Source organism: Phyllobates terribilis, unplaced genomic scaffold (assembly GCF_046119375.1).
Source record: "Phyllobates terribilis strain yellow unplaced genomic scaffold, ASM4611937v1 Scaffold_285__1_contigs__length_2463970, whole genome shotgun sequence".
NCBI classification, from domain to species: domain Eukaryota; kingdom Metazoa; phylum Chordata; class Amphibia; order Anura; family Dendrobatidae; genus Phyllobates; species Phyllobates terribilis.
The window spans coordinates 1,247,484-1,272,981 of NW_027363045.1; the positions used below are offsets into that span (position 1 = coordinate 1,247,484).

The 25,498-nt window shown below is 54.1% G+C and overlaps 2 protein-coding genes across 2 annotated transcripts in view; one reads left to right on the forward strand and one right to left on the reverse strand.

The window, feature by feature from the left end:
• LOC141220372 (uncharacterized) overlaps nucleotides 1-25,498 on the reverse strand; it is a 796,264-nt gene that overhangs the window by 39,874 nt on the left and 730,892 nt on the right. The gene's annotated exons all lie outside the window — the stretch shown is intronic.
• The window catches only part of LOC141220378 (oocyte zinc finger protein XlCOF29-like), a 28,538-nt gene continuing 7,188 nt past the window's right edge, over nucleotides 4,149-25,498 (forward strand). The window contains exon 1 of the mRNA XM_073666310.1: nucleotides 4,149-4,241. Coding sequence (XP_073522411.1) covers nucleotides 4,149-4,241 — 93 coding nt within the window. The remainder of the gene's footprint in view (nucleotides 4,242-25,498) is intronic.

Sequence of the window (25,498 nt, forward strand, 5' to 3'; positions counted from 1 at the left end):
TTCCCCAGAGCCCCCACAGGCGTGCACCATCGTCCCGCACCCCCCTTCCCCAGAGCCCCCACAGGCGTGCACCATCGTCCCGCACCCCCCTTCCCCAGAGCCCCCACAGGCGTGCACCATCGTCCCGCACCCCCCTTCCCCAGAGCCCCCACAGGCGTGCACCATCGTCCCGCACCCCCCTTCCCCAGAGCCCCCACAGGCGTGCACCATCGTCCCGCACCCCCCTTCCCCAGAGCCCCCACAGGCGTGCACCATCGTCCCGCACCCCCCTTCCCCAGAGCCCCCACAGGCGTGCACCATCGTCCCGCACCCCCCTTCCCCAGAGCCCCCACAGGCGTGCACCATCGTCCCGCACCCCCCTTCCCCAGAGCCCCCACAGGCGTGCACCATCGTCCCGCACCCCCCTTCCCCAGAGCCCCCACAGGCGTGCACCATCGTCCCGCACCCCCCTTCCCCAGAGCCCCCACAGGCGTGCACCATCGTCCCGCACCCCCCTTCCCCAGAGCCCCCACAGGCGTGCACCATCGTCCCGCACCCCCCTTCCCCAGAGCCCCCACAGGCGTGCACCATCGTCCCGCACCCCCCTTCCCCAGAGCCCCCACAGGCGTGCACCATCGTCCCGCACCCCCCTTCCCCAGAGCCCCCACAGGCGTGCACCATCGTCCCGCCCCCCTTCCCCAGTGCCCCCACAGGCGTGCACCATCATTCCGCCCCCCTTCCCCAGAGCCCCCACAGGCGTGCACCATCATTCCGCCCCCCTTCCCCAGAGCCCCCACAGGCGTGCACCATCATTCCGCCCCCCTTCCCCAGAGCCCCCACAAGCGTGCACCATCATTCCGCCCCCCTTCCCCAGAGCCCCCCACAGGCGTGCACCATCGTCCCGCACCCCCCTTCCCCAGAGCCCCCACAGGCGTGCACCATCGTCCCGCACCCCCCTTCCCCAGAGCCCCCACAGGCGTGCACCATCGTCCCGCACCCCCCTTCCCCAGAGCCCCCACAGGCGTGCACCATCGTCCCGCACCCCCCTTCCCCAGAGCCCCCACAGGCGTGCACCATCGTCCCGCCCCCCTTCCCCAGTGCCCCCACAGGCGTGCACCATCGTCCCGCCCCCCTTCCCCAGTGCCCCCACAGGCGTGCACCATCATTCCGCCCCCCTTCCCCAGAGCCCCCACAAGCGTGCACCATCATTCCGCCCCCCTTCCCCAGAGCCCCCACAAGCGTGCACCATCATTCCGCCCCCCTTCCCCAGAGCCCCCCACAGGCGTGCACCATCATTCCGCCCCCCTTCCCCAGAGCCCCCACAGGCGTGCACCATCATTCCGCCCCCCTTCCCCAGAGCCCCCACAACCCCCCCAGAGCCCCTAGCATGCCCTCAGAGCCCCCATAACCCCCCAAAGCCCGCAGCATGCCCCCCAGAGCCCCCATAAACCTCCCAAAGCATCCTCCCCAGAGCCCCCACAAACCCGCAGCATGCCCCCTCAACGCATCCCCAGAGCACCCAGAGCCCGCAGCATCCCCCACATAGCCACCACCAGCCCCCAAGCATGCATCCCACCCAGACCCCCACAAACCTGCAGCATCCCCCCCAGAGCCCCCACAAAATGCCCCCAGAATCCGCCCTAGAGCCCCCACAAACCCGCAGCATCCCCCAGAGCCCACAGCATGCCCCTCCAGAGCCACCACAAGCCCCCAGCATCCACCCAGAGCCACAAGCCAACAGCATGCCCCCAGAGCCCCCACAAGCCTGTAGCATCCACCCAGAGCCCCCACAAGCAAGCAGCATCCACCCAGAGCCCCCAGCATGCCCCCAGAGCCACCACAAGCCCGCGGCATCCACCCAGAGCCACCACAAGCCCGCGGCATCCACCCAGAGCCACCACAAGCCCGCGGCATCCACCCAGAGCCACCACAAGCCCGCGGCATCCACCCAGAGCCACCACAAGCCCGCGGCATCCACCCAGAGCCACCACAAGCCCGCGGCATCCACCCAGAGCCACCACAAGCCCGCGGCATCCACGCAGAGCCACCACAAGCCCGCGGCATCCACGCAGAGCCACCACAAGCCCGCGGCATCCACGCAGAGCCACCACAAGCCCGCGGCATCCACGCAGAGCCACCACAAGCCCGCGGCATCCACGCAGAGCCACCACAAGCCCGCGGCATCCACGCAGAGCCACCACAAGCCCGCGGCATCCACGCAGAGCCACCACAAGCCCGCGGCATCCACGCAGAGCCACCACAAGCCCGCGGCATCCACGCAGAGCCACCACAAGCCCGCGGCATCCACGCAGAGCCACCACAAGCCCGCGGCATCCACGCAGAGCCACCACAAGCCCGCGGCATCCACGCAGAGCCACCACAAGCCCGCGGCATCCACGCAGAGCCACCAGCATGCCCCCAGAGCCACCACAAGCCCGCGGCATCCACGCAGAGCCACCAGCATGCCCCCAGAGCCACCACAAGCCCGCAGCATCCACCCAGAGCCCCCACAAGCCTGCAGCATCCACCCAGAGCCCCCAGCATGCCCCAGAGCCCCCACAAGCCCGCAGTATGCACCCAGAGCCCCCAGCATGCCCCAGAGCCCCCACAAGCCCGCAGTATGCACCCAGAGCCCCCAGCATGCCCCAGAGCCCCCACAAGCCCGCAGTATGCACCCAGAGCCCCCACAAGCCTGCAGCATCCACCCAGAGCCATCACAAGCCTGCAGCATCCACCCAGAGCCCCCAGCATGCCACCACAAGCCCTCAGCATGCACCCAGAGCCCCCACAAGCCTGCAGCATCCACCCAGAGCCACCACAAGCCCGCAGCATCCACCCAGAGCCACCACAAGCCCACAGCATCCACCCAGAGCCACCAGCATGCCACCACAAGCCCTCAGCATCCACCCACAGCCCTCAGCATCCACCCAGAGCCACCACAAGCCCGCAGCATCCACCCAGAGCCACCACAAGCCCGCAGCATCCACCCAGAGCCCCCAGCATGCCACCACAAGCCCACAGCATCCACCCAGAGCCCCCAGCATGCCACCACAAGCCCTCAGCATCCACCCACAGCCACCACAAGCCCGCAGCATCCACCCAGAGCCACCACAAGCCCGCAGCATCCACCCAGAGCCCCCAGCATGCCACCACAAGCCCTCAGCATTCACCCACAGCCCCCAGAGCCACCACAAGCCTGCAGCATCCACCCAGAGCCCCCAGCAAGCCACCACAAGCCCTCAGCATGCACCCAGAGCCCCCACAAGCCTGCAGCATCCACCCAGAGCCACCACAAGCCCGCAGCATCCACCCAGAGCCACCACAAGCCCGCAGCATCCACCCAGAGCCCCCAGCATGCCACCACAAGCCCTCAGCATCCACCCACAGCCCCCAGCATGCCCCCAGAGCCCCCACAAGCCCGCAGCATCCACCCAGAGCCCCCACAAGCCCGCAGCATCCACCCAGAGCCCCCACAAGCCCGCAGCATCCACCCAGAGCCCCCACAAGCCCGCAGCATCCACCCAGAGCCCCCACAAGCCCGCAGCATCCACCCAGAGCCCGCAGCATCCACCCAGAGCCCCCAGCATCCACCCAGAGCCCCCAGCATCCACCCAGAGCCCCCAGCATCCACCCAGAGCCCCCAGCATCCACCCAGAGCCCCCAGCATCCACCCAGAGCCCCCAGCATCCACCCAGAGCACCCCCAGCATCCACCCAGAGCACCCCCAGCATCCACCCAGAGCACCCCCAGCATCCACCCAGAGCACCCCCAGCATCCACCCAGAGCACCCCCAGCATGCACCCAGAGCCATCATAGGCCCCCAGCATCCACCCAGAGCCCCCACAAGCCCGCAGCATGCCCCCCAGAGCGTCCCCACAGAGCACGCAGCATGTCCCCAGAGCCAACAGGATCCCCTACATAGCCACCACCAGCCCCCACAAATCCGCAGCATACCCCCAGAGCCACCACTAGCCCGCAGCATGCCCCAGAGCATCCCCACAGAGTACCCAGCATGTCTCCAGAGCCCGCAGCATGCCCCACATAACCACCACCACCAGCCCCCACAAGCCCGCAGCACTGACCTTCTCCTGCAGCTTCACCAGCAGCTTGTCTCCCAGTCCCTGTGCATGAGGATATGGCGTCCGCTGCTAAACTAGAACACGCCCGTAATGCACAGCCAGGACACGCCCCCCGGAAATGACGTCATACCTGGAAGGAGCCCATACTTTCTAGCGTTTACCGTGCCGGCGCTGCAAGTGGAGGTATGTGGAGACCCCCATTACTGGGCGCAGGGGGCATTAACCCCTTCAGCACGGAGACTCTTTTGGGGTCTTGTGTTGCCCCTTTATAAGAATCATAAGGTTTTTGTTCTGTTTCCTGTAATAGATACATACGACCCAATTATGGAGACAGGAAGGGGGGAAACGTATTGTTCTCATACTACACGACCCCTTTACTGGCCCCACAGTGTAATGTCCCCATTATGCCCCTTATGCAGGATGTATGATGCCCCCCACACAGTGTAATGCCCCCATTATGCCCCTTATGCCGGATGTATGATGCCCCCGCACAGTGTAATGCCCCCATTATGCCCCTTATGCAGGATGTATGATGCCCCACACAGTGTAATGCCCCCATTATGCCCCTTATACAGGATGTATGATGCCCCCACACAGTGTAATTCCCCCATTATGCCCCTTATGCAGGATGTATGATGCCGCCCACACAGTGTAATGCCACCATTATGCCCCTTATGCAGGATGTATGATGCCCCCACACAGTGTAATTCCCCCATTATGCCCCTTATGCAGTATCTATGATGCCCCACACAGTGTAATGCCCCTCATGCAGAATGTATGATGCCCCCATTATGCCCCTCATGCAGGATGTATGATGCCCCCATTATGCCCCTTATGCAGGATGTGTGATGCCCCCACAGTGTAATGCCCCCATTATGCCCCTTATGCTGAATGTGTGATGCCCCCCACACAGTATAATGCCCCCATTATGCAGGATGTATGATGCCCCCACATTGTAATGCCCCCATTATGCCCCTTATGTAGTATGTATGATCCCTTCACACAGTGTAATGCCCCTTATGCAGTATGTATGATGCCCCCACAGTGTAATGCCCCCATTATGCCCCTTATGCAGGATGTATGATGCCCCCACACAGTGTAATGCCCCCATTATACCCCTTATACAGGATGTATGATGCCCCCACACAGTGTAATGCCCCCATTATGCCCCTTATGCAGGATGTATGATGCTCCCACACAATGTAATGCCCCCGATTATGCCCCTTATGCAGTATGTATGATGCCCCCACAGTGTAATAGCCCTAATTATGCTCCTTATGCAGGATGTATGATGCCCCAACAGTGTATTGCCCCCATTATACCCCTTATGCAGGATGTATGATGCCCCCACACAGTGTAATGCCCCCATTATGCCCCTTATGCAGAATGTATAATGCCCCCACACAGTGTAATGCCCCCATTATGCCCCTTATGCAGTATGTATGATGCCCCCACACAGGGTAATGCTCCCATTATGCCCCTAATGCAGGATGTATGATGCCCCCACACAGTGTAATGTCCCCATAGTACCGCCTGAGGTCTTGCAGTTGGAATAATCCCTCTGGAGTTGGTTTCCCTTTGCCTGCTCCCCTCCATGTATACCCCCGAGCATGTATACATGTGTAGCGCCCCGAGGGTTCGGCCGCTACAGGGGTATTGCACCTCAGACCAGAGGTGTGATATTCCACTCCCAGGTAAGGATGGAGTATGGACCAGGGCTCAGTTAGCTGCATGCAGCACACACACCCCATTTCCCAGGGACAGCTCAACGGTGCTCCCACTAGACAGAAGTGCAGGCACGACCGACCATGTCCCTGCTGGAGTGGGGAGGGAGGGGTGGAACACCCAGTGCTGTAGGGGCAGATAGGGGTTGGTTCCTGAGCGTAGGAAGGAGCTCATTGGTTGCTGGTCACCTGGGCTCATGGCTAGAAGGAGGTATAAAAGGTGGGCACCATCTTAGAACAGTGTTCAGTCAGAGAAGAAGACAGGGAGCAGCAACTCAGGCTGAGTGCTGCTCCAGAGGCAGGCCTAGAGAAGAGGCCGGAGCCTGAGAGGAGAAGGAGAAGTGGGCCTGGAGAAGAGGCCAAGGGAAGGAGGAGAAGACAGGACAGGAAAGAAGGAGAAGAGAGAAACAGAAGGGCTCAGGAACAAGAAGGTGGAAGGGACCCTAAGAACCCACGAGAATCCAGGGTGAAGGGTCAGGCAGATTAAGGGTACCGGATCCCAAGTTGGTGGAGGAGAAACTACCCTCAGCCAAAGACCGGTCGTCGTGATCATATATTGGTGCGACACCTCATCAAACCTGCTAGGAAGGCACCATATAGGACAGCGGAGAACGGGGCCCACGTTTAACCGCACAGGTCCGCGGCAGCTGGACAAAAGTGGGTCACTGGTGAGGCAGGCCAGAGAAAGGATAAAAGGGGGTCCTGTGCCATGCTCCTGAACTGCCTGGGGGTTGACCGAGCCCCTCACCTGGTGGACGCAGCACGGCTCGGGCGGTCACTGCTGGCCGAAGTGACCTGGAACAAACGAACTGTGAGTAAAGACCCTGGACTGTAACTTGTCGTCTGTGTGCTCATTCGCGCCTCCAGCACTATTGGCACCGGGACTTGCACTACCATCACCCCCACCATCCGCTACACTGCCCTGGGGTCGCACTCTTCCCGTGGGGAGTCACACCATCCCAGCTGCACACACCATCAGCCCCAGCGGACTGCCTTGCAGCGGCGGTTCCTAATAACCGCAATCCACGGGTGGCGTAGTCGGACATTGTCTGAAGCACGTAGCAGACTACCATTGGTCTGACCACCCTGATCCGCGGGACCGGGCCGCCACTACTACCCCCAACGTCTCCCTATCGCCCGGTTCCGCGTGCCCCACGGCCCAGGGGGCGAATCAGCTTTGGCGTAGTCGGCAGGATCGTGACCAACCCGCCACAAACGGGTATTGCGTGCCTGAAGAAAATTGCACATGTACCTTAAAAAGAAATTTCCCGCCGTCCGGAGTCGTTTCCCGCCATCCGGAGCCGATTCCCGCCATCAGACGCCATCTTGGACCGTTTCCCGCCATCTTCATCCGTTTTTCCCGTCCTGGCAGAGCGGACGCCATTATGTGTGCACCAAAAGACAGCAGGAAGCCACCTCCCATCGTGGGCCAGGTCCCAGAGTGGCGCCAAAGAAGGAGCCCGCCCCCACCAGCCATGAATGCAGCAGTGGAGATGTCCATCAACATGGGGGGGCTGCCCCTGAAAGTGATTGTCACCAAGTTGCCCCGGGGCCGCCCCCAATGGGGGTGGGAAGAGAAGAAAACTGCGGGGCAGGGGGTGGTCTGGATCAGTCCAGACAGACCGCACCCGGGAATGGACGCCCTGAGCAGCACCAGTCTCCTGGCCCGAAGCCTGCTGCAGGCCGAACCGCTCTGCAGCCTAGCAGAAGTCCTGGCGCAGCTCCCCAGAGATGAAGTCCTGGCGCAGCTCCCCAGAGATCCGGAGCGTGCGCAAGCTGCACTGGAGGACCTGGAGCGGAGGATGGTCCGGGCGCAGCAAGATGCACTCACAGAGTGGAGAAAAGAACTGGCCCGGCAGGCGGAGACCCACCAGCGACAGGCTTCAGCCGCACCCCGCGGTTTGCCTGCCTCGGAGGACGGCGCAAGAGAAGAGAGGACCGGAAGCGACGCCGCGGAGGGAGCCACGAGGACTGAGGCAAGTGAAGGGGACGTCACCACCCCAAGCCCAGCAACCGCAAGCCTGCCCCAGCCCCCAGTCGCGGCACCCGAAGCCCCACTCACCGCGCCTGTTGCCACGCCGCCACTACTTCCAGCTAGGCCTCAAGCGGTGAGCGCCGCGGCCACGCCCCTCCCGTCGCCACGCCCCTTGACCCCGGGCGCCGTAAAGCGAGAAGCGTCATCGGCCCGGTCGCAAGGCCTGGATGACCCGGGCGCCATCGCTAAGCCTGCGCCCCTCTCCCGGACGGGACTGCCACCTAGCGCGACCGAGAGACCCCTGGCCTGGTCGCAAGGCCGAGTGCCCCTGGGCGCTGCCCCCAGATCAAGTCCCTCTACCATACCACGACTGGCTGTGGACTTGATTGCCCATCATACCGGTCCGGATGGACTGCCCCTGGAGTGGCCGGCCGAAGTCATCAGCAATCAGCCATGGAAGGCCCAGCCCCCTCGCGAGCCTCTGATACCGGCTCCAGAACCCGTGGAGGTCCCCCTACCCCCACTGGAGGACGTCCAATTTGCGTGGGACCCCACCGGCGAGAACTTGATGGGGTTCTCCCAAGAGACTCGGGCAGACGCGGTCCGTCGTCTGGAGGCCTGTCATCAGCAACTAGCGACCTTTGAGCGGGAGCGACGAGAGAGACGCGTCAGAGAGGAACGGCTCCAAGCCCAGAGTGCCGAACAGAAACGCAAGGCCCGCCAAGACCCCCAAGCAGCCCGTGGTCCCCGAATCACCGGGACCATAGTCAAGTTTCACATGGAGAGCGGCTGGGGTTTCATCAGGGGCCCAGAAACCGCAGGCGACGTCTTAGTGACCCGCAGGGACGTCGAAAGTCATCTACCTGAGGGGCATCGTGGCCGTGACTTGTACCCTGGTGATGTGGTCACCTTCACCCGCCACGTAGGTGCAAAAGGACCATATGCCCTACATGTCCATCGGCTCACTGAGGAGGAGCTACAACACCGCGGCTATGAGGAGAGCCAAGAGGACCCGGACGGGTCTGAAGAGCCATATGAGGAGGAAGAAGGAGCCTATGGAGGACACCGCTACTAGTAAGTAGCAAAGTACCTGTGTACATAGTTACCCGTCAGGACATCCGAATCGTTTTTGGGACTGTTCCCGTCTTGAAAGTGTGGTCCCCGTTGGGACAAGTATCGAACTGTTACCTGTGTGCCCCTATCCCCTAAGTAATCTGGCTGAGGACTGAGAGCAGCCGTCCCTCTTCCCCTAACAGGCTGAGGACTGTGAGCAGCCATTCCCCTATCCCCACCGGCCGAGGACTGGAAACAGCCAATTCCATGTATATAGTTGCGCTTCTTAAAGCGCCCCCTACTGGTTTTATACAAGAACCGCAACGTCTACCTCAAAGTTAAAAATGGACTGTTGCACCTTTAAAAAGAAAGAGCACCTGGTCGCAAGTTGCACCGCGACCGTGAACCAGGAATACAAGAATGTGCTTTAATTAAAAGTGTTTTATATGAAAAGTTTTTATATGCTGCTAGATATTGATGTGAATGTTTTCTATAGTGTGATATGTCAAAAGAGTTCCAGAAGTATTAGTACGTGTTTTATAATAGTGTAACAAGAAAAGGAGAGTGTTTCCCATAAAGGGAATTGAACCAAGTTACCTGTTTCCTGATGTGAAAAGTTTTAAAAAGTTTGCATGTCCTGTAATTACCTGTTTTTGCTCTTTTCCAGCCCGAGGACGTGCTGTGCTTTACCAGGGGGGAATGTAGCGCCCCGAGGGTTCGGCCGCTACAGGGGTATTGCACCTCAGACCAGAGGTGTGATATTCCACTCCCAGGTAAGGATGGAGTATGGACCAGGGCTCAGTTAGCTGCATGCAGCACACACACCCCATTTCCCAGGGACAGCTCAACGGTGCTCCCACTAGACAGAAGTGCAGGCACGACCGACCATGTCCCTGCTGGAGTGGGGAGGGAGGGGTGGAACACCCAGTGCTGTAGGGACAGATAGGGGTTGGTTCCTGAGCGTAGGAAGGAGCTAATTGGTTGCTGGTCACCTGGGCTCATGGCTAGAAGGAGGTATAAAAGGTGGGCACCATCTTAGAACAGTGTTCAGTCAGAGAAGAAGACAGGGAGCAGCAGCTCAGGCTGAGTGCTGCTCCAGAGGCAGGCCTAGAGAAGAGGCCGGAGCCTGAGAGGAGAAGGAGAAGTGGGCCTGGAGAAGAGGCCAAGGGAAGGAGGAGAAGACAGGAAAGAAGGAGAAGAGAGAAACAGAAGGGCTCAGGAACAAGAAGGTGGAAAGGACCCTAAAAACCCACGAGAATCCAGGGTGAAGGGTCAGGCAGATTAAGGGTACCGGATCCCAAGTTGGTGGAGGAGAAACTACCCTCAGCCAAAGACCGGTCGTCGTGATCATATATTGGTGCGACACCTCATCAAACCTGCTAGGAAGGCACCATATAGGACAGCGGAGAACGGGGCCCACGTTTAACTGCACAGGTCCGCGGCAGCTGGACAAAAGTGGGTCACTGGTGAGGCAGGCCAGAGAAAGGATAAAAGGGGGTCCTGTGCCATGCTCCTGAACTGCCTGGGGGTTGACCGAGCCCCTCACCCGGTGGACGCAGCACGGCTCGGGCGGTCACTGCTGGCCGAAGTGACCTGGAACAAACGAACTGTGAGTAAAGACCCTGGACTGTAACTTGTCGTCTGTGTGCTCATTCGCGCCTCCAGCACTATTAGCACCGGGACTCGCACTACCATCACCCCCACCATCCGCTACACTGCCCTGGGGTCGCACTCTTCCCGTGGGGAGTCGCACCATCCCAGCTGCACACACCATCAGCCCCAGCGGACTGCCTTGCAGCGGCGGTTCCTAATAACCGCAATCCACGGGTGGCGTAGTCGGACATTGTCTGAAGCACGTAGCAGACTACCATTGGTCTGACCACCCTGATCCGCGGGACCGGGCCGCCACTACTACCCCCAACGTCTCCCTATCGCCCGGTTCCGCGTGCCCCACGGCCCAGGGGGCGAGTCACATGCATGTAGGGGAGCAGGCCTTACTAGATATAGAGGCTTTGTACAGTAATATTCCGCATGAGGATGATATCAGAGGAGTAAGACGTTTCTTGAAATTGAGATCAATAGAGTGTAGCAGATATAATGACTTCATGGAGGATCTTCTAAAATTCACTCTTACTCATAACTTCTTTCTTTTTGATAGGAAGTACTTCCTCCAGCTCAGGGGTACTGCGATGGGGAGACCCTGTGCCCCCTGATATGCTAACTTTTATTCCTGGACTGGTGGGAGGAATCCACAATATTCAGGGATGATCATAAGTGATGGCATCCATATATTGGGGTATGGTACAAATATATTGATGACATTTTTATCATCTGGTCAGGGACGAGTGAACAATCTTTTGAATTAGACGGGGAACTCAACATCAATAGAGTGGGCCTTAGATTTACATCTGAATTTAATTATAATAATTTTTATAGCGCCAACATATTCCACAGCACTTTACAATTTTAGGGGGGACTTATACAGACAATACAGACTTTACAGAATAAGCATAACTCAGATATTAAAAAGAGTGAGGGTCCTGTTCACAAGCTTACAGTCTATAAGGAAATAGGGGAGACACAAAAGGTAAAATGTACATATATTGTATAATACAGCCTTAATATACTAAATAGGGTAAGTACATAATACTACAAGAACTGGTCGCCAGCCAGTATGTGTACAGTACAGGCATAGGCTAATCAGTGCATGGATGGTATGAGCATGATTTTGAAGAAAATTTTAATATGGGCCAAAACTGGGACAGTTAGATAAGTGTGTTGAGGTGATAGGTCAGTCTAAAGAAATAGGTTTTTAGGGCACGCTTAAAACTGTGAGTATTGGGAATTAATCAATTGTCCTGGGTAGTGCATTCCAAAGAATTGGTGCAGCATGCGAGAAATCTTGGAGACGGGAGTGGGAGATTCGGATTACGGAGGATTTTAGTTTTAAGTCATTAGCAGAACGAAGGGCACGGGTAGGGTGGTAGACTGAGACGAGGGAGGAGATGTAGAGTGGTGCTGAATCGTGGATAGCTTTGTGGGTAAGAGCAATAAGTTTATATTGAACTCTGTATTAGATGAGCAATCAGTGCAATGACTGGCACAGGGAAGAGGCATGGTTGTATCGGTAGGTGAGGAATATGACCCTGACAGCTGCGTTCAGGACGGATTGGAGAGGGGAAAGTTTAGAAAGAGGGAGACTGATAAGTAAAGAGTTGCAATAGTCCAGACGAGAATGAATAAAAGCTACAGTAAGAGTTTTTACAGAGTCAAAGGTAAGAAAAGTTCTGATTCTAGAGATGTTTTTGAGGTGTAGATGACACGAGCGAGCAAGTGATTTGATGTGACGAGTGAAGGAAAGATCTGAATCGAGTATGACCCCCAGACAGCGGGCATGTTGCTGGGGAGTAATGGTGGTGCCACAAACTGAGATGGCAATATCGGGCATTGGTAGGTTAGTGGAGGGAGGAAATACGTGTAGTTCAGTTTTTGACCGATTCAATTTTAGATAGAGGGAGGACATAGTCTTAGAGACAGCGGAAAGACAATCACTGGTATTTTGTAATAATGCACTGGTGGTGTCCGGAGAAGAGGTGTATAATTGGGTGTCATAAGCATAGAGATGGTACTGAAAACCGAATCTGCTGATTGTTTGTCCAATAGAAGCGGTATATAAGTAGAAAAGAAGGGCGTCTAGAACTGATCCTTGAGGAACCCGACAATAAGGGGGAGGGGAGAAGAGGAGGAGCCAGCAAAAGACACAGTGAAGGAGCGGTCAGAGAGGTAGATCCACAGTGTCGAATGCTGCAGAGAGATCCAGGAGAATCAGCAGGGAGTAGTGACCATTAGATTTGGCTGTTAGTTGATCATTAGAAACTTTAGTGAGTGCAGTTTCAGTAGAATGTAAAGAGCGGAAACCAGATTGTAAAGGGTCAAGAAGGGAGTTATCTGAGAGATAGCGGATTAGACAGGAGTGGACCAGTTGTTCCAGGAGTTTAGAGATAAAGGGAAGATTGGAAACAGGTCTGTAGTTAGCAGCACAGTTCTGGTCGAGGAATGTTTTTTTAAGTAATGGATGTATGCTGGCGTGTTTAAAAAAAGAGAGAAAAATACAAGATGAGAGGTAGAGGTTGAATATTTTAGTTAGGTGAGTGGTGACAGCTGGAGAAAGGGACTGAAGGAGATATGAGACAATAGGGTCACTGGTGCAGGTGGTAGAGCGAGAGGAAGCAAGGAGCCTTGTCACTTCTTCCATGACTGGTTCGAAGTCAGAAAATGAGCAAGATGCAGTGTGGGAGGGAGGAGCATGCATAACATTTGGGGATTGAGAGAAAATTTCCTGTCAGATATGGTCAATAATTGGCCAGATCATCAGCGCTGAGGTCGGTGGTTGGGGCCTGTGCTGTTTGATTAAGGAGAGAGTGAAAAGTGTCAAACAGGTGTTTAGGATTATTGGACCGTGAGATGATGAGGTTGTTAAAGTAGGTTTGTTTGGAGAGGTGAAGAGCGGAGTTATAGGTTTTAAGCGTAAATTTATAATGGAGGAAATCTTCGGCCAGATTAGATTTTGTCCATAGGCGTTCGGCACACCTGGAGCACCGCTGGAGAAAACATGTTTGCAGCGTGTTCCAGGGTTGTCGCCGTCTGTGCCGAGTTGTTCTCTGTGTAGGAGGTGCACCTTCACCCAGGGCGCATTGCAGTGTTTCGTTATAATGCTTCAGTGCAGAGTCAGGGCATGAGAAGGAGGACATTGGGGCCAAAGATGATTGCAACGTTTTCATAAATTTCTTAGTGTTAATGGCATGTATATTTCTATAAGTGTGGAAAGTGGGGGTGTCTTGAGCAGGGTGACAGTTCTTGACAGAGAATGAAAGAAGGTTGTGATCAGAGAGCGGAAGAGGAGAGTTAATAAAGTCATGTATTGAACAGAGCCGGGTGCATATCAAGTCAAAGAATATTTCCATCTTCATGTGTAGTAGAATTAGTAAGCTGTGAAAGGCCGAAGGAGGAAGTTAAGCGATAAAAGATGAGCGGCAGATGGGGAGAGGTAATCGCCTATTGGGATGTTAAAGTCTCCCATGATGAGGGTGGGGATGTCATAGGATAGAAAGTTTGGAAGCCAAGTGGCAAAGTGATCCACAAACTGACGGGAGGGGCCGGAGGGCGATACACAACCGCCACTCGCAGGGAGAAGGGCCAGTAGAGTATGACTGTGTGGGCCTCAAAAGAAGGGAAGATAAGTGAGGGTACTGAGGATATAACCTGAAAAGTACATTTTATTTAAAGGAGCAGACCAACACCAATTATTACCAGTTGCCTTTCCTGTATGTACTGATCAAGAAAGATTGTAATGGGACCCTAGGGACACTCATCTACCATAAACCTTCAAGCACTAATAAACTATTGAAGTGGGATAACCACCACCCCATCCCCATAAAAAGAGGAAAACCTAAGGGCCAATTTTTACGGTTGAGAAGGTACTGCTCGAATGTCACAGATTTTAATATACAGGCAATAGACCTGAGGGATGAAGGGTACTCATGGTACATTTTGGATTCCGCATCATCATTTGCAGAAAAATGGGAGAGAGAGAGACACTCCTCCATACCAATCCAAGAGACCAAGAAGAAGTTTGGACAACATGAATAAGAAAAACTTACGACAATCAGAGTGACTGTATCTTTTATATCCTCTTATCCTCAGAAAACACTGGGATATACTTGTGGTCGACTTGGACCTGAGGGGTGCTGTGGGATCTACTCCCACAATAAATTTCAGAAAGGGTCGGTCAATTAGGAACCATTTAGTGCATCGTTTCTACTGCACTTGCACCAAAGTGGATTTGGCTAGATAGAAGAATCTGTGGTTTCTTTAGATCTGGAGAACGTTGTACATATAATTGGATGAGACCATGTAAATCTTTCTCAAGTTCCTCCATGGTTAAAAATTTTTTCCAGTGGGATTAATTACAACTGTAAAACCCCAGGACTAGTAGATATAGCCACATGCATCCGCCCCCTAGAATATATAGACAAGATCAAGAGGGTGTCTAAGAGGAGAGTAGGGGAGCATTTGGGCGATATACGCCATGGTCGGTAGATCCCATTAGTGAGATACAAGAACAGTGTATATTGCGGTGAAACTGGAGACATCTCCTTTTGTATCATTGTGGTGGTTAAATCCAATGTGAGAGGAGGTGATCGCAATAGATGTATCCTCAAAAAAGAAAGTAAGTGGATTTTTAGGCTGGATTCAAATTTCCTATACCTGTTTAGTGTGAATACAGTCCCATTCTGGATTATAATTTTAGATTGTATACTCTACTCATTGCTAGTCAGTTCCCTGTGAATGGGCTTTACATATTGTGTCTGAGCTTCTATATCAGAATTATTACTTATCAATTATATTCCACTTATACTATTTCATAATTAACAAGTGTGGTAATGCTTTTGTATCTCTAATTGTGCAATAGAGGTCAAATTTGACCATTTAGGAATATACTGTGCGCCATCATCCCATATCTTATGTAGTGATAAAGTAGATCTACATGCCTATTGTATGATGGGAGGATGTGCAATACTTGTTTTTAGTCTCCCATGACGCTGATCTCAGAGATAAGATTTTTCTATGTTGGTGGTATGCAATCCAAAACCATTATGCTCTCCGGCGTGGAACGCATGCTTCCGGACATGCGCATTCGCAGATAGGAGACCGTGATGCACTCCGGCATGGAACACACATGTCCGGGCACGTTGGAGCTTTCTGCCCGCCCGTTGTTTTGTGCTGAATTGTGGGGAATACTTGAGAATTTATTTTTGTTCCATCGGTCTTTAGTTGATCCCACTGATGCATCAGATAAGTCCTCAGAGAATTATAATTAGAGGAACCCATGGACACATTAGGATTTGTGAAGCTGACCTCCGCTCTCCTCTGTTTCCTTTGAATTTATTGTGTGATCTGTATTTCAGAACAGTAGCTCTTGGTTTGTTTCATTTCCATGTGTAAATTGAATTTGACTCGTAGTCTTTGATATCTTTCAAACTTTAGTTTTTTTGATTTTTTTTGCATATTTTGTTTGAGTTTTGTATCCCAAATGTCTTCTACACTAGGCGGAAAACTTTCACTGAGTTTTTTTCAAGAAACAAATATCAAACGCAATGTAACTTGGTTATCCTATAAGGCTATGTGCCCACTATGCGCATTTTTAGCGTTTCCGTAGCGGCAATTCCGCTGCAGAAACGCTTAAAAAAGTGGTCTGCCATGTTCCCCGAAGATAATCCGCATGTGCTGTGCACATGCTGCGGAAATTTCAGCTGCGGATTATCATTGCGGAAAAATCCGCAGCACTACCAATTATTTTGCGGAATCGCTGCGTTTTCGCCGCCATTGACTTACATTGGACCGCATGACATCCGCATCACTGCATCTGCGGATGCGGATACCATGCGGTTCAATGTGCGGATGGTACCTGGGTCTGGAGAAGAGGAGACTCTTCTCCAGACCCGGGTACCATAGTACCTGTAAAAAAAAGAATAAAATAACAAATATACATTATATTTACCTTCTGATGGCCCCCTGTCTCCATAGCAATCTGTCCTGGTTTGCCGGCAGCTCGCGATGGTCTAAAAAGTACCTGCCATGACGTCATTTAGTCATGTGACATCGGCAGACGCGTGACCCGTCACATGACTAAATGACGTCATGGCAGGTCCTTTTAGTCCACCGTGAGCTGCCGGCAAGCCAAGACGGATCGGATAAGGAGACCGGGGGCCATCAGAAGGTAAGTATAATATTTATTTTTTACCATTCTTTTACTGTCACACTATATAAAACCATGCCGGTTGCAAGTTGTCAAGCACTTTCCAAGTGATGCTAAAATTGCTTGGAAAGCGCTTGATAACCCGCATGCGGAAATGCGTGCAAAAATGCTTCACTACCGCTTGTCCCTGGCCGGAAAAACACATGTAAAATGCGAATGCGTTTTTTCTGCCAGGGAGATGCGGAAACGCTTAGGAAAAATCTGGAGCTTTTCTGCATCGTGGGCACATAGCCAAAGGGTATGTGCCCACGATGCAGAAATGAAGCAGAAAATTTCTGCAGCATTTCTGCATGGTCTTGGCAGTCAAAAATGCTTGCTGATTTTACACGCATTTTTGCAGAGATTTTACATGCGGATTTGACTTGCGTTTTTCAAGTGCATTGGGACATCAAATCCGCAACCAGTAACGCACAAATAATGGACATGCTGCGGATTAGCCCGCAAGGAAAATCCACTGTGGAAAATTCCACAGCATGGGCACAGAACATGCAGATTTTCATTGGGGATCATGGGGCACGGATTACCAAGCGTTTTGCAAGCGTTTACGCTGCCTAAGGATTTTTTTAAATGTGCACATACATCCTGTAAAACATGCAACTATGTTAAGAAAGCCGACACATTTGAAGAATACCTAATGGGACAGCAATTTGCAATATACAATTTCATCAATTGTACCACTATAGGGGTCATCTATTTAATAGAGAGTTAACTACAATACGTGGGATGCACGTCAGATCCGCTATAAACATGTATTAGAAGACATTTATCTGACGCAATCAATCCCACAGCATTAAACCTGTCTGTGGTTTCAAGACGCTTTTCACAAAAACATAAAGGGGATATCAGACCCTTCAGATATTAGGAATAGAAAAGTCTTATAAACCATTAAGAGGTGGAGATATGAAAAGAAAAATCTTAAATAGAAAGTCATATTGGATATTTAAATTACACACTAGAGCCCCACAGGGAATGAACATCAGACAGGATTAATATTACAGTGCAATTAATTGTATTTGTCTTTGATTTCCAGTGATTTTATTGAATGTCTCATGCATGAGTTGTATGTGTTTATTGTAGAGATCTGAGATTGTGGGTACTTGTAAGTAATCACCTAGGCAGGTTAACGATGCAACAATATTTTATTAATCACCTCCATGGTAATGCAGCAATTCCAGGTAAATGGCCCACAATACAGTTCTCTCAGTCCTTAAGTTCTCAACCTGGGATCAGTAGTTCCCCTGGCTTTGTATCAGGTGATGCCCACTGTCTCCCATCTTTTGGTTGGCCCACAGATTTCGTATCTCCAGTCAGTATAGTCTGTAGCCATAATCCATGATCCTCTAGACGACAGATGAAAACACAGATATCCAGTAGCAGCAGTCCTTCAATAGAGGTTAAATCCAAATGACATATCCACAACTGAAGCACGTTTATCTGACGCGCCCCTGGGCCTGCTGTGTCGCGCAGCGTCTCGCGCACGGGGGCTTACCCGGAACCGGATCAGATGAGGGTTGTAGTCTCCGAGTGGCGGGGACCCGGTCCGTGCCCAGGGAGTCAACTCAGTGTGTGTGGCAGTCTTGATAGATGTTATTTGAGTGTCGACTACGCCACCCATTGATTTGCAGCTATGGAGCTGCCGCTGCAGGGCAGACCGCTGAGGCCGGTGTAGAATTGTGCAGCGTGATAGTATAACCCCCAACGGGAGGGGTATGGCCTCAGGGCAGCCGACGTGGAAGATGAGGGTAGCAGGAACCACTCAGAGACGGTGCGGTGTAATTCAGGGTCTTTACTGGTAACAACGATAGACCCTCCCGGAGTACTTGCTAGCGAACGGGGCCTGGTCAGTCCTTGAGCAGATGGGATCTCCCCTGGCCAGGCGGAGTTGTAGGCCTCCCAAACTGACTGTACTCTTCTGGCTACCTTGCTAGAAGCGGATATAAGTAGCCCACGTCCCTGAGTGTGCCGTGTGGTGCTCACCCGTATGGCCGGTGACTCGGGGCCTTCTAATGGCTTCCGCTCCACGATGGCGGCGCTGGTCCCACGCGTGTGACCGTGTCTTCGGGTTTCTGGGCCTGAGGACCTGAAATCCCCTGCCGGTCGGCTTCTGCTGCTGGGTAAGAGTTAGTCCCCACAGCCTCGGACGCCGGGTCCGGTAAGAAAGCTTCTCAGTCAGGGCGAGCTCTGCAGCTGCCAGCCCCTGACTTGTAGTAGTATTGCTCCCACTGAGCTTCTGCTGTTTCTTCCTGTGACTGTTTCTTTTCTCTACTCTCCTTGACTGACTAACCCTGCTTCAGCCCCGGGTTTATATAGGGGAAGGTCTTCCCCTCCCAAGACTGGGCAGGAGGTGTGGCATGCACAGGATCCCTGACCAAAGGACCTCCCACCTGCTCTCAGACATAACATTACATTACTGTGGGAAACCAGACCCCTGGGGTGCCACATTCCCCCCTAGTGAAATTTAGTACTCCGGGACTAAACATATTTTAGAAAAACATAACAAGATATAACAACAATAATAGTACAATAAGAAGAAACACATAAAGGTGGTCACGGCATGTCCGTAACCGGGTGTAGTCTTTGAAGAAAAGCAAGGTGTCCATTTCACCAAAACAGGGAGACGTAACCAGGTAGGGGTTTGTCCTGCCCCGAGTCCTTAACAGTCTTTAGTCCGTCCTGGGTTACGCTCCAACTATGTACAAAGGATTCCCGGTAAATCCACCAAGGACTCCTACAAATAACTAGAAACACAAAATTATACACAAGCAACAATACACAGGTAAACATAAATAAAACAATTTATACACTTCAAATCCTCCAACGTGCGGGTAACTGGCCTCTAGTGGCCCTAGTGGACCTACGGAGCTGACTGTCTAGCCCTGAACTACAAGGTGTAGGAGCTGTCAAGGGTAAACTGGGCAGCTGTCTACCGGCTCTTTGGCTCACTAGGGATATGGCAGGCTCACTGCAAGCAGAGGGTTGATCCTCCTGGTCTGCGGGTGTGGGGTCTTCTGCCTCCTGGACCGGCTGTTCTTCCAGCTCTACCTGTTGCTCCGTAGGTGCTTGGGATGCTGGTTGGAGGAAGGTGAGTACGGGTACCACAACTGCACCATTGACTTGAGTCCAAGACCGAGGGAAGTCCCCGAGCACAGTACTAACCATATCTTCCCTTTCCTCTACGGGTCGATGGTCTTCTTGTTCCTCTTCAGGGTTCCTCAGTTGTTCGGGACACTTCTTCAGGTGGTCCCGGGATACAATGGCTGTAGTTTCCCCTCCGTCTTTACTGATGGTACAAACCTTCGGGTTCTCGTGGCTTGAGGGCAGTACGGTGTACGGGTCCTTCTCCCACTGGTCGTCCAACTTGTGGAGCCGTCTCTTCCTCTTCAAGACCTGCTCTCCGGGTACCAGGGGAACAGCGGGAGCATACTGGTTGTAAGTTTTCTCTTGTCTTTCCCTAGCCTGACAGAGACTTCGCTCCACGCTCTCCTGTACTCTCCGGTACTGCTGCTGCCTCTCTGTGTCCCAGTCTGCTTCTGGTGAAGTGTCCTCGGGTGTCAGGACTCCCATTTCCAGGTCAACAGGTAACTTACCAGGTCTTGCCCTCATTAGGTAAGCCGGGGTACAGTTGGTGGAACCTACCGGGATGTGGTTGTATAGGTCCACCAGATCGGTCAGCTTCTCAGGCCACAGACTGCGTTCTTCCAGGGGCAACGTTTTCAGAAGATCCATTACCACCTGGTTCATTTTCTCACAAAGTCCATTAGTTTGCGAATGATAGGGTGTCGTCCTTATCTTCCGGCAGCCATACAGAGTGCAGAATTCTTGGAAGACCTCCGCTTCAAAGGCAGGTCCCTGGTCTGTCAACACTTGGTCCGGGTACCCGTGTGGACGGCAGAAATGCTGCTGGAAGGCTCTCGCTGCTGTTCGAGCTGTTAAGTCCTTGACGGGGACGACAACCAAGAACCGGGAGTAGTGATCCACGATGGTTAGTGCGTAGACGTAGCCACTTCTGCTTGGGGTCAGTTTTACATGATCCAAGGCTACCAGTTCCAACGGCTGCCGGGTGACGATGGACTGCAGGGGAGTCTTCTGGCTGGCACGGTCCTTCCTTCTTAGGTTGCACGGGCCACAGTCTCTGCACCACTTCTCAATGGTTCCCCTCATGCCTACCCAGTGGAATCGCTCGCGCAGCAGGAACTCCAGCTTCTTCCACCCGAAGTGTCCAGCTCCGTCGTGGTATGCCGCCATCACCATGGCTGCGTCTCTTCGTGGCACCACTACTTGCCAGAGTAGTTCATGCGTCCGGGAGTTAACCATTCTGCGGCACAACTTCCCCTTGTAAAGGAACAGTCGACTCCTCTCTGCCCATAGTTGTTTGGCTTCCTCCGGAGCGTCTGGTTCAAGGCAAGCCTCCGGGCGAGTCAGCATCTCCTTCACCAGTCGGACGGCAGGGTCGCTGTCTTGCGTTTCCGCCCAGTTGTAGTGAGGTAAGGGGTTCAACGTAGCAGCCTGCTTACTCCTTACCCGGTGGGAGTACTGGATAGTCCCATGACGGTGGAACGCAGGGAGTTCAACTTCTTCCAGTCCCTCCGGATCTTCTCCTTCGTCCGGCAGGTTGGGCATCCTGGACAGGGCGTCCGCGTTGGTATTGGAGCGTCCGGCCCGGTATTTGATTGTGAACTCGTAGTTGGACAGACGGGCCATCCACCTCTGCTCCAGGGCACCGAGTCTTGCCGTGTCCAGGTGTGTCAACGGGTTGTTATCCGTGTACACGGTGAACCGGGAAGAAGCGAGGTAATGCTTAAAGCGCTCGGTGACTGCCCATACTACGGCCAGGAACTCTAGCTTAAATGAGCTGTAATTCTCGGGATTCCTTTCGGTGGGTCGCAGCTTTCGGCTGGCGTAGGCGATTACTCGTTCCTTCCCCTGCTGGATCTGGGACAGTACGGCTCCTAGCCCGATGTTACTGGCGTCAGTGTAGAGGATAAAGGGCTGGCTATAATCCGGGTACGCCAGGATTTCGTCCCCCGTGAGGGCCATCTTCAGCTGGCGGAAGGACTCTTCTTCCAGCTCCTCCCATTTGAAGGGCGGCTTCTGGTTCTTGGCCTTCCGGGACTGGCCTATCAGGAGGTCCTGCATAGGTGCTGCCTTTTTGGTGAAACCGGGAATAAACCTTCGGTAGCAGCCTACCAACCCGAGGAACTGCCGCACTTCTTTTACGCTGGAGGGGCTTGGCCATTCCTTAATTGCGGTGATCTTATCAGGGTCGGGAGCCACTCCGTCAGCGCTCACCACGTGTCCCAGGTACTGCACCTTTGGTTTCAGGAGGTGACACTTGGAGGGTTTCACCTTTAGGCCGTAACTCGCCAGAGCTTCGAACACTTCCGCCAGGTGTTTCAGGTGGTCCTCATACGTCTTGGAATATACGATGACATCGTCCAGGTACAACAGGACCGTCTCGAAGTTTCTGTGGCCCAGACAACACTCCATTAGTCGTTGGAAGGTTCCTGGTGCGTTGCAGAGTCCGAACGGCATGCAGGTGAACTCGCTAAGTCCCATCGGGGTGGTGAATGCGGTCTTCTCCCGGTCCGCCTCTGCTACAGGAACCTGCCAGTACCCGCTAGTGAGATCCAAGGTAGAGAAGAAGTTAGCAGATCTTAAAGCAGCCAATGACTCCTCTATCCTTGGTAAGGGGTACGCATCCTTGTGTGTGATACGGTTGATTTTCCGGTAATCTACACACATCCTCATGGTGTTGTCTTTTTTTCTGACTAAGACTAGTGGAGCTGCCCAGGGGCTACAGCTATCCCTGATCACCCCAGCCTCCTTCATGTCTCTAAGCATCCCCTTGGCGTGTTGGTAGTGTGCAGGGGGTACGGGTCGATACCTCTCTTTTATGGGAGGATGGTCTCCCGTGGGGATGTGGTGTTCTACCCCCTTGACTCGCCCGAAGTCTAACGGGTGTTTACTAAACACTCTCTCGTACTCTTGAACCACCCGATAGACTCCCTGTTTCTGATGTGAGGGAGTGGAGTCAGTACCCAAATGTAGTTGCTGACACCAGTCCTCCATTGTTTTCTTAGAGCCGTTACCTTCCTCCGGGTGAGATGGAGGCAAGGGTTCCACAGATTGTATAGCATTTTGGTTAATGGTATATAATTTGGCTAGCGTGGCATACCGGGGCAGGTACACTTCCCTCTTCCCGATATTGATTATGCGAACGGGCACCCTCCCATGGCGTACATTAACCACCCCCCGTGCTGTCAAGATGGTGGGCCTACTGTCTGAGTAAACTGGTTCTACCATTGCCTGGTAATCTCTACCTCTCAGACCAATAGCTGCCCAGCACCAAATCATCATTTCACTTTTTGGGGGCATGGCAATAGGAAAAGGGTCACACATTCTTACGCTACCAATCTCACCGCCGGAGAGTTCCACCTGTTGCCGTCGCATCAGTGCCCGGATCTCTTTCTGGAGCACCCGCTGCTCGCCGGAGCTGGCGTTCTTGGCAACCTGCTGTAAAAGGAAAATCACCTCTGCAAGACAATTTTCAATTACATTAGTTCCTAGAGTTATTTTTGGGTGACTCTCATGTTTGTCAATATCTACAATGATCAGTCCCTGTGCTGCCAGTTCGACTCTACCGATTTTGATGGTCACCTCTTTAAATCCGATCTGTGGCACGGGCTGGCCATTGCTGGCGATGATACTCAAGTCGTCGTCAGGGTAGCGGGTAATATCCGAGTCATTCCATTACTGCTTAAAGAGCACGTACGGGATGGTGGTGACCTGTGACCCGGTGTCCAGTAGGGCACTCATGGGAATGCCATCCAGTACCACAGGCAAGACTGGACGTCCTCCCACATATCTGTCGCGCCAGTTCGATGGGCCTGGTGATCTTTTTCCTGGGGGTTGGCCCTCTACCCCAGGTTGTGCCCGTTTAAAGAACAGTACCTTGCCATATGTCCGAGTTGATTGCAGCGGCGGCAGATGGGTCGTCCGTCTTCGCTGTATCGGTCACTGGGTCTTCCTCTGGCCGGTGGGGTCCTCCTTGGTCGACGCCACGGGATGTCCTCCGGTCCGGATGCCAGCTGGATCTTCCCTGGGGTGGAAACCTGTAAAGACTGCACAGTTCGGGTTAGCGCAGCAACGCTCTTAGCTAGCTCTTGGACCTGATGGTGTAGGTCTGGAGCCGGGTCATTGTCCAAAGCCTGCGCATCAGCTCCCACAGGCCCTGCCGACAAGGGCGCCGCCTCCTGGTGGTAAGTGCTAGCTGGGCGCCTGTGGGTCACAACGCCACCCGGTGCCGGTTCTCGGAGCACCCGGATGGCTCTGTCCTTGAACTGTGCAAAGCCCAGATGGGGATCCTGTAAGGCCATCGCCCGCAACTGGGTTCGGTGGGCATTACAATATAGTCCCTCTATAAATTGTTCGGTCAACAGCCTGTCCTCGTTTCCCACTCCATCAGGGTCGGTCTGCTTAATGGCCCTCAGGGCCTCTTGTAGGTTTAGTGCATAGTCCCTTATACTCTCATGCGCTCGCTGCTTGCACCCGTAGAATCTAAGCTTAATCTCGGCTGAGGTGCGGGTATCAAAGGTATCCTTCAGCCGGGTTAGTATCCCTGCGACAGTCTTCCTCCCAAGTGGCCAGGATTTTACTTCCCTTTTGGCTGCCCCGGTTAGTTGGGCCACCAGGATGCTCACTTTTTGCTCTTCTGTGAGGGGGTACACCTGGAAGAGGCTATCCAGCTTTTCTCTAAAGTCATGCAGGGTATGTGACTCCCCTGAGTACTGGGGTAGCCAAGCTGCTCCCGGGATATAGGGCATGGTGAAGGGCATAACTGCAGCAGCGGTGGCGCTGGCGGGGGTTGAGGCAATGAAGCTCTCCTCCGCATCCGACATCTTCCTCCCCCCTAGTGGACCGCGGCCTACCTTGCGATGATCCTGTTCCGTAGGCCGCGGCTCCGCAGTAGATAGTCAGGGTTGAGGACCTTCCGTCGCGCTCCGGTGACGTCGGCGTCTGCTGGGCTCCTTCCAGGACCTTACGCAACGTCCGGACGTGAGGCGGGGCTTCAGTTCTCGCGCACTTTCGGAGTCCACGCCCCTCTTCTTCCCGCGCGGCGTCCTCAAGATGGCGTCCAACGGCGGGAACACTCCACGGATGCCGGGAAGAAGGCTGAAGATGGCGCCGGATGGCGGGAATCTTCACAGATGGCGGGAAGAAGGCTGAAAATGGCGCCGGATGGCGGGAATCTTCACCGATGGCGGGAAAACTTCACGGATGGTAAGTTTTAAAAGTCTCTTTTTCAGGCACGCAGTACCCGGTGGTTGCGGGCACGAAATCCTGCCGACTACGCCAAAGTTGACGCGCCCCTGGGCCTGCTGTGTCGCGCAGCGTCTCGCGCACGGGGGCTTACCCGGAACCGGATCAGATGAGGGTTGTAGTCTCCGAGTGGCGGGGACCCGGTCCGTGCCCAGGGAGTCAACTCAGTGTGTGTGGCAGTCTTGATAGATGTTATTTGAGTGTCGACTACGCCACCCGTTGATTTGCAGCTATGGAGCTGCCGCTGCAGGGCAGACCGCTGAGGCCGGTGTAGAATTGTGCAGCGTGATAGTATAACCCCCAACGGGAGGGGTATGGCCTCAGGGCAGCCGACGTGGAAGATGAGGGTAGCAGGAACCACTCAGAGACGGTGCGGTGTAATTCAGGGTCTTTACTGGTAACAACGATAGACCCTCCCGGAGTACTTGCTAGCGAACGGGGCCTGGTCAGTCCTTGAGCAGATGGGATCTCCCCTGGCCAGGCGGAGTTGTAGGCCTCCCAAACTGACTGTACTCTTCTGGCTACCTTGCTAGAAGCGGATATAAGTAGC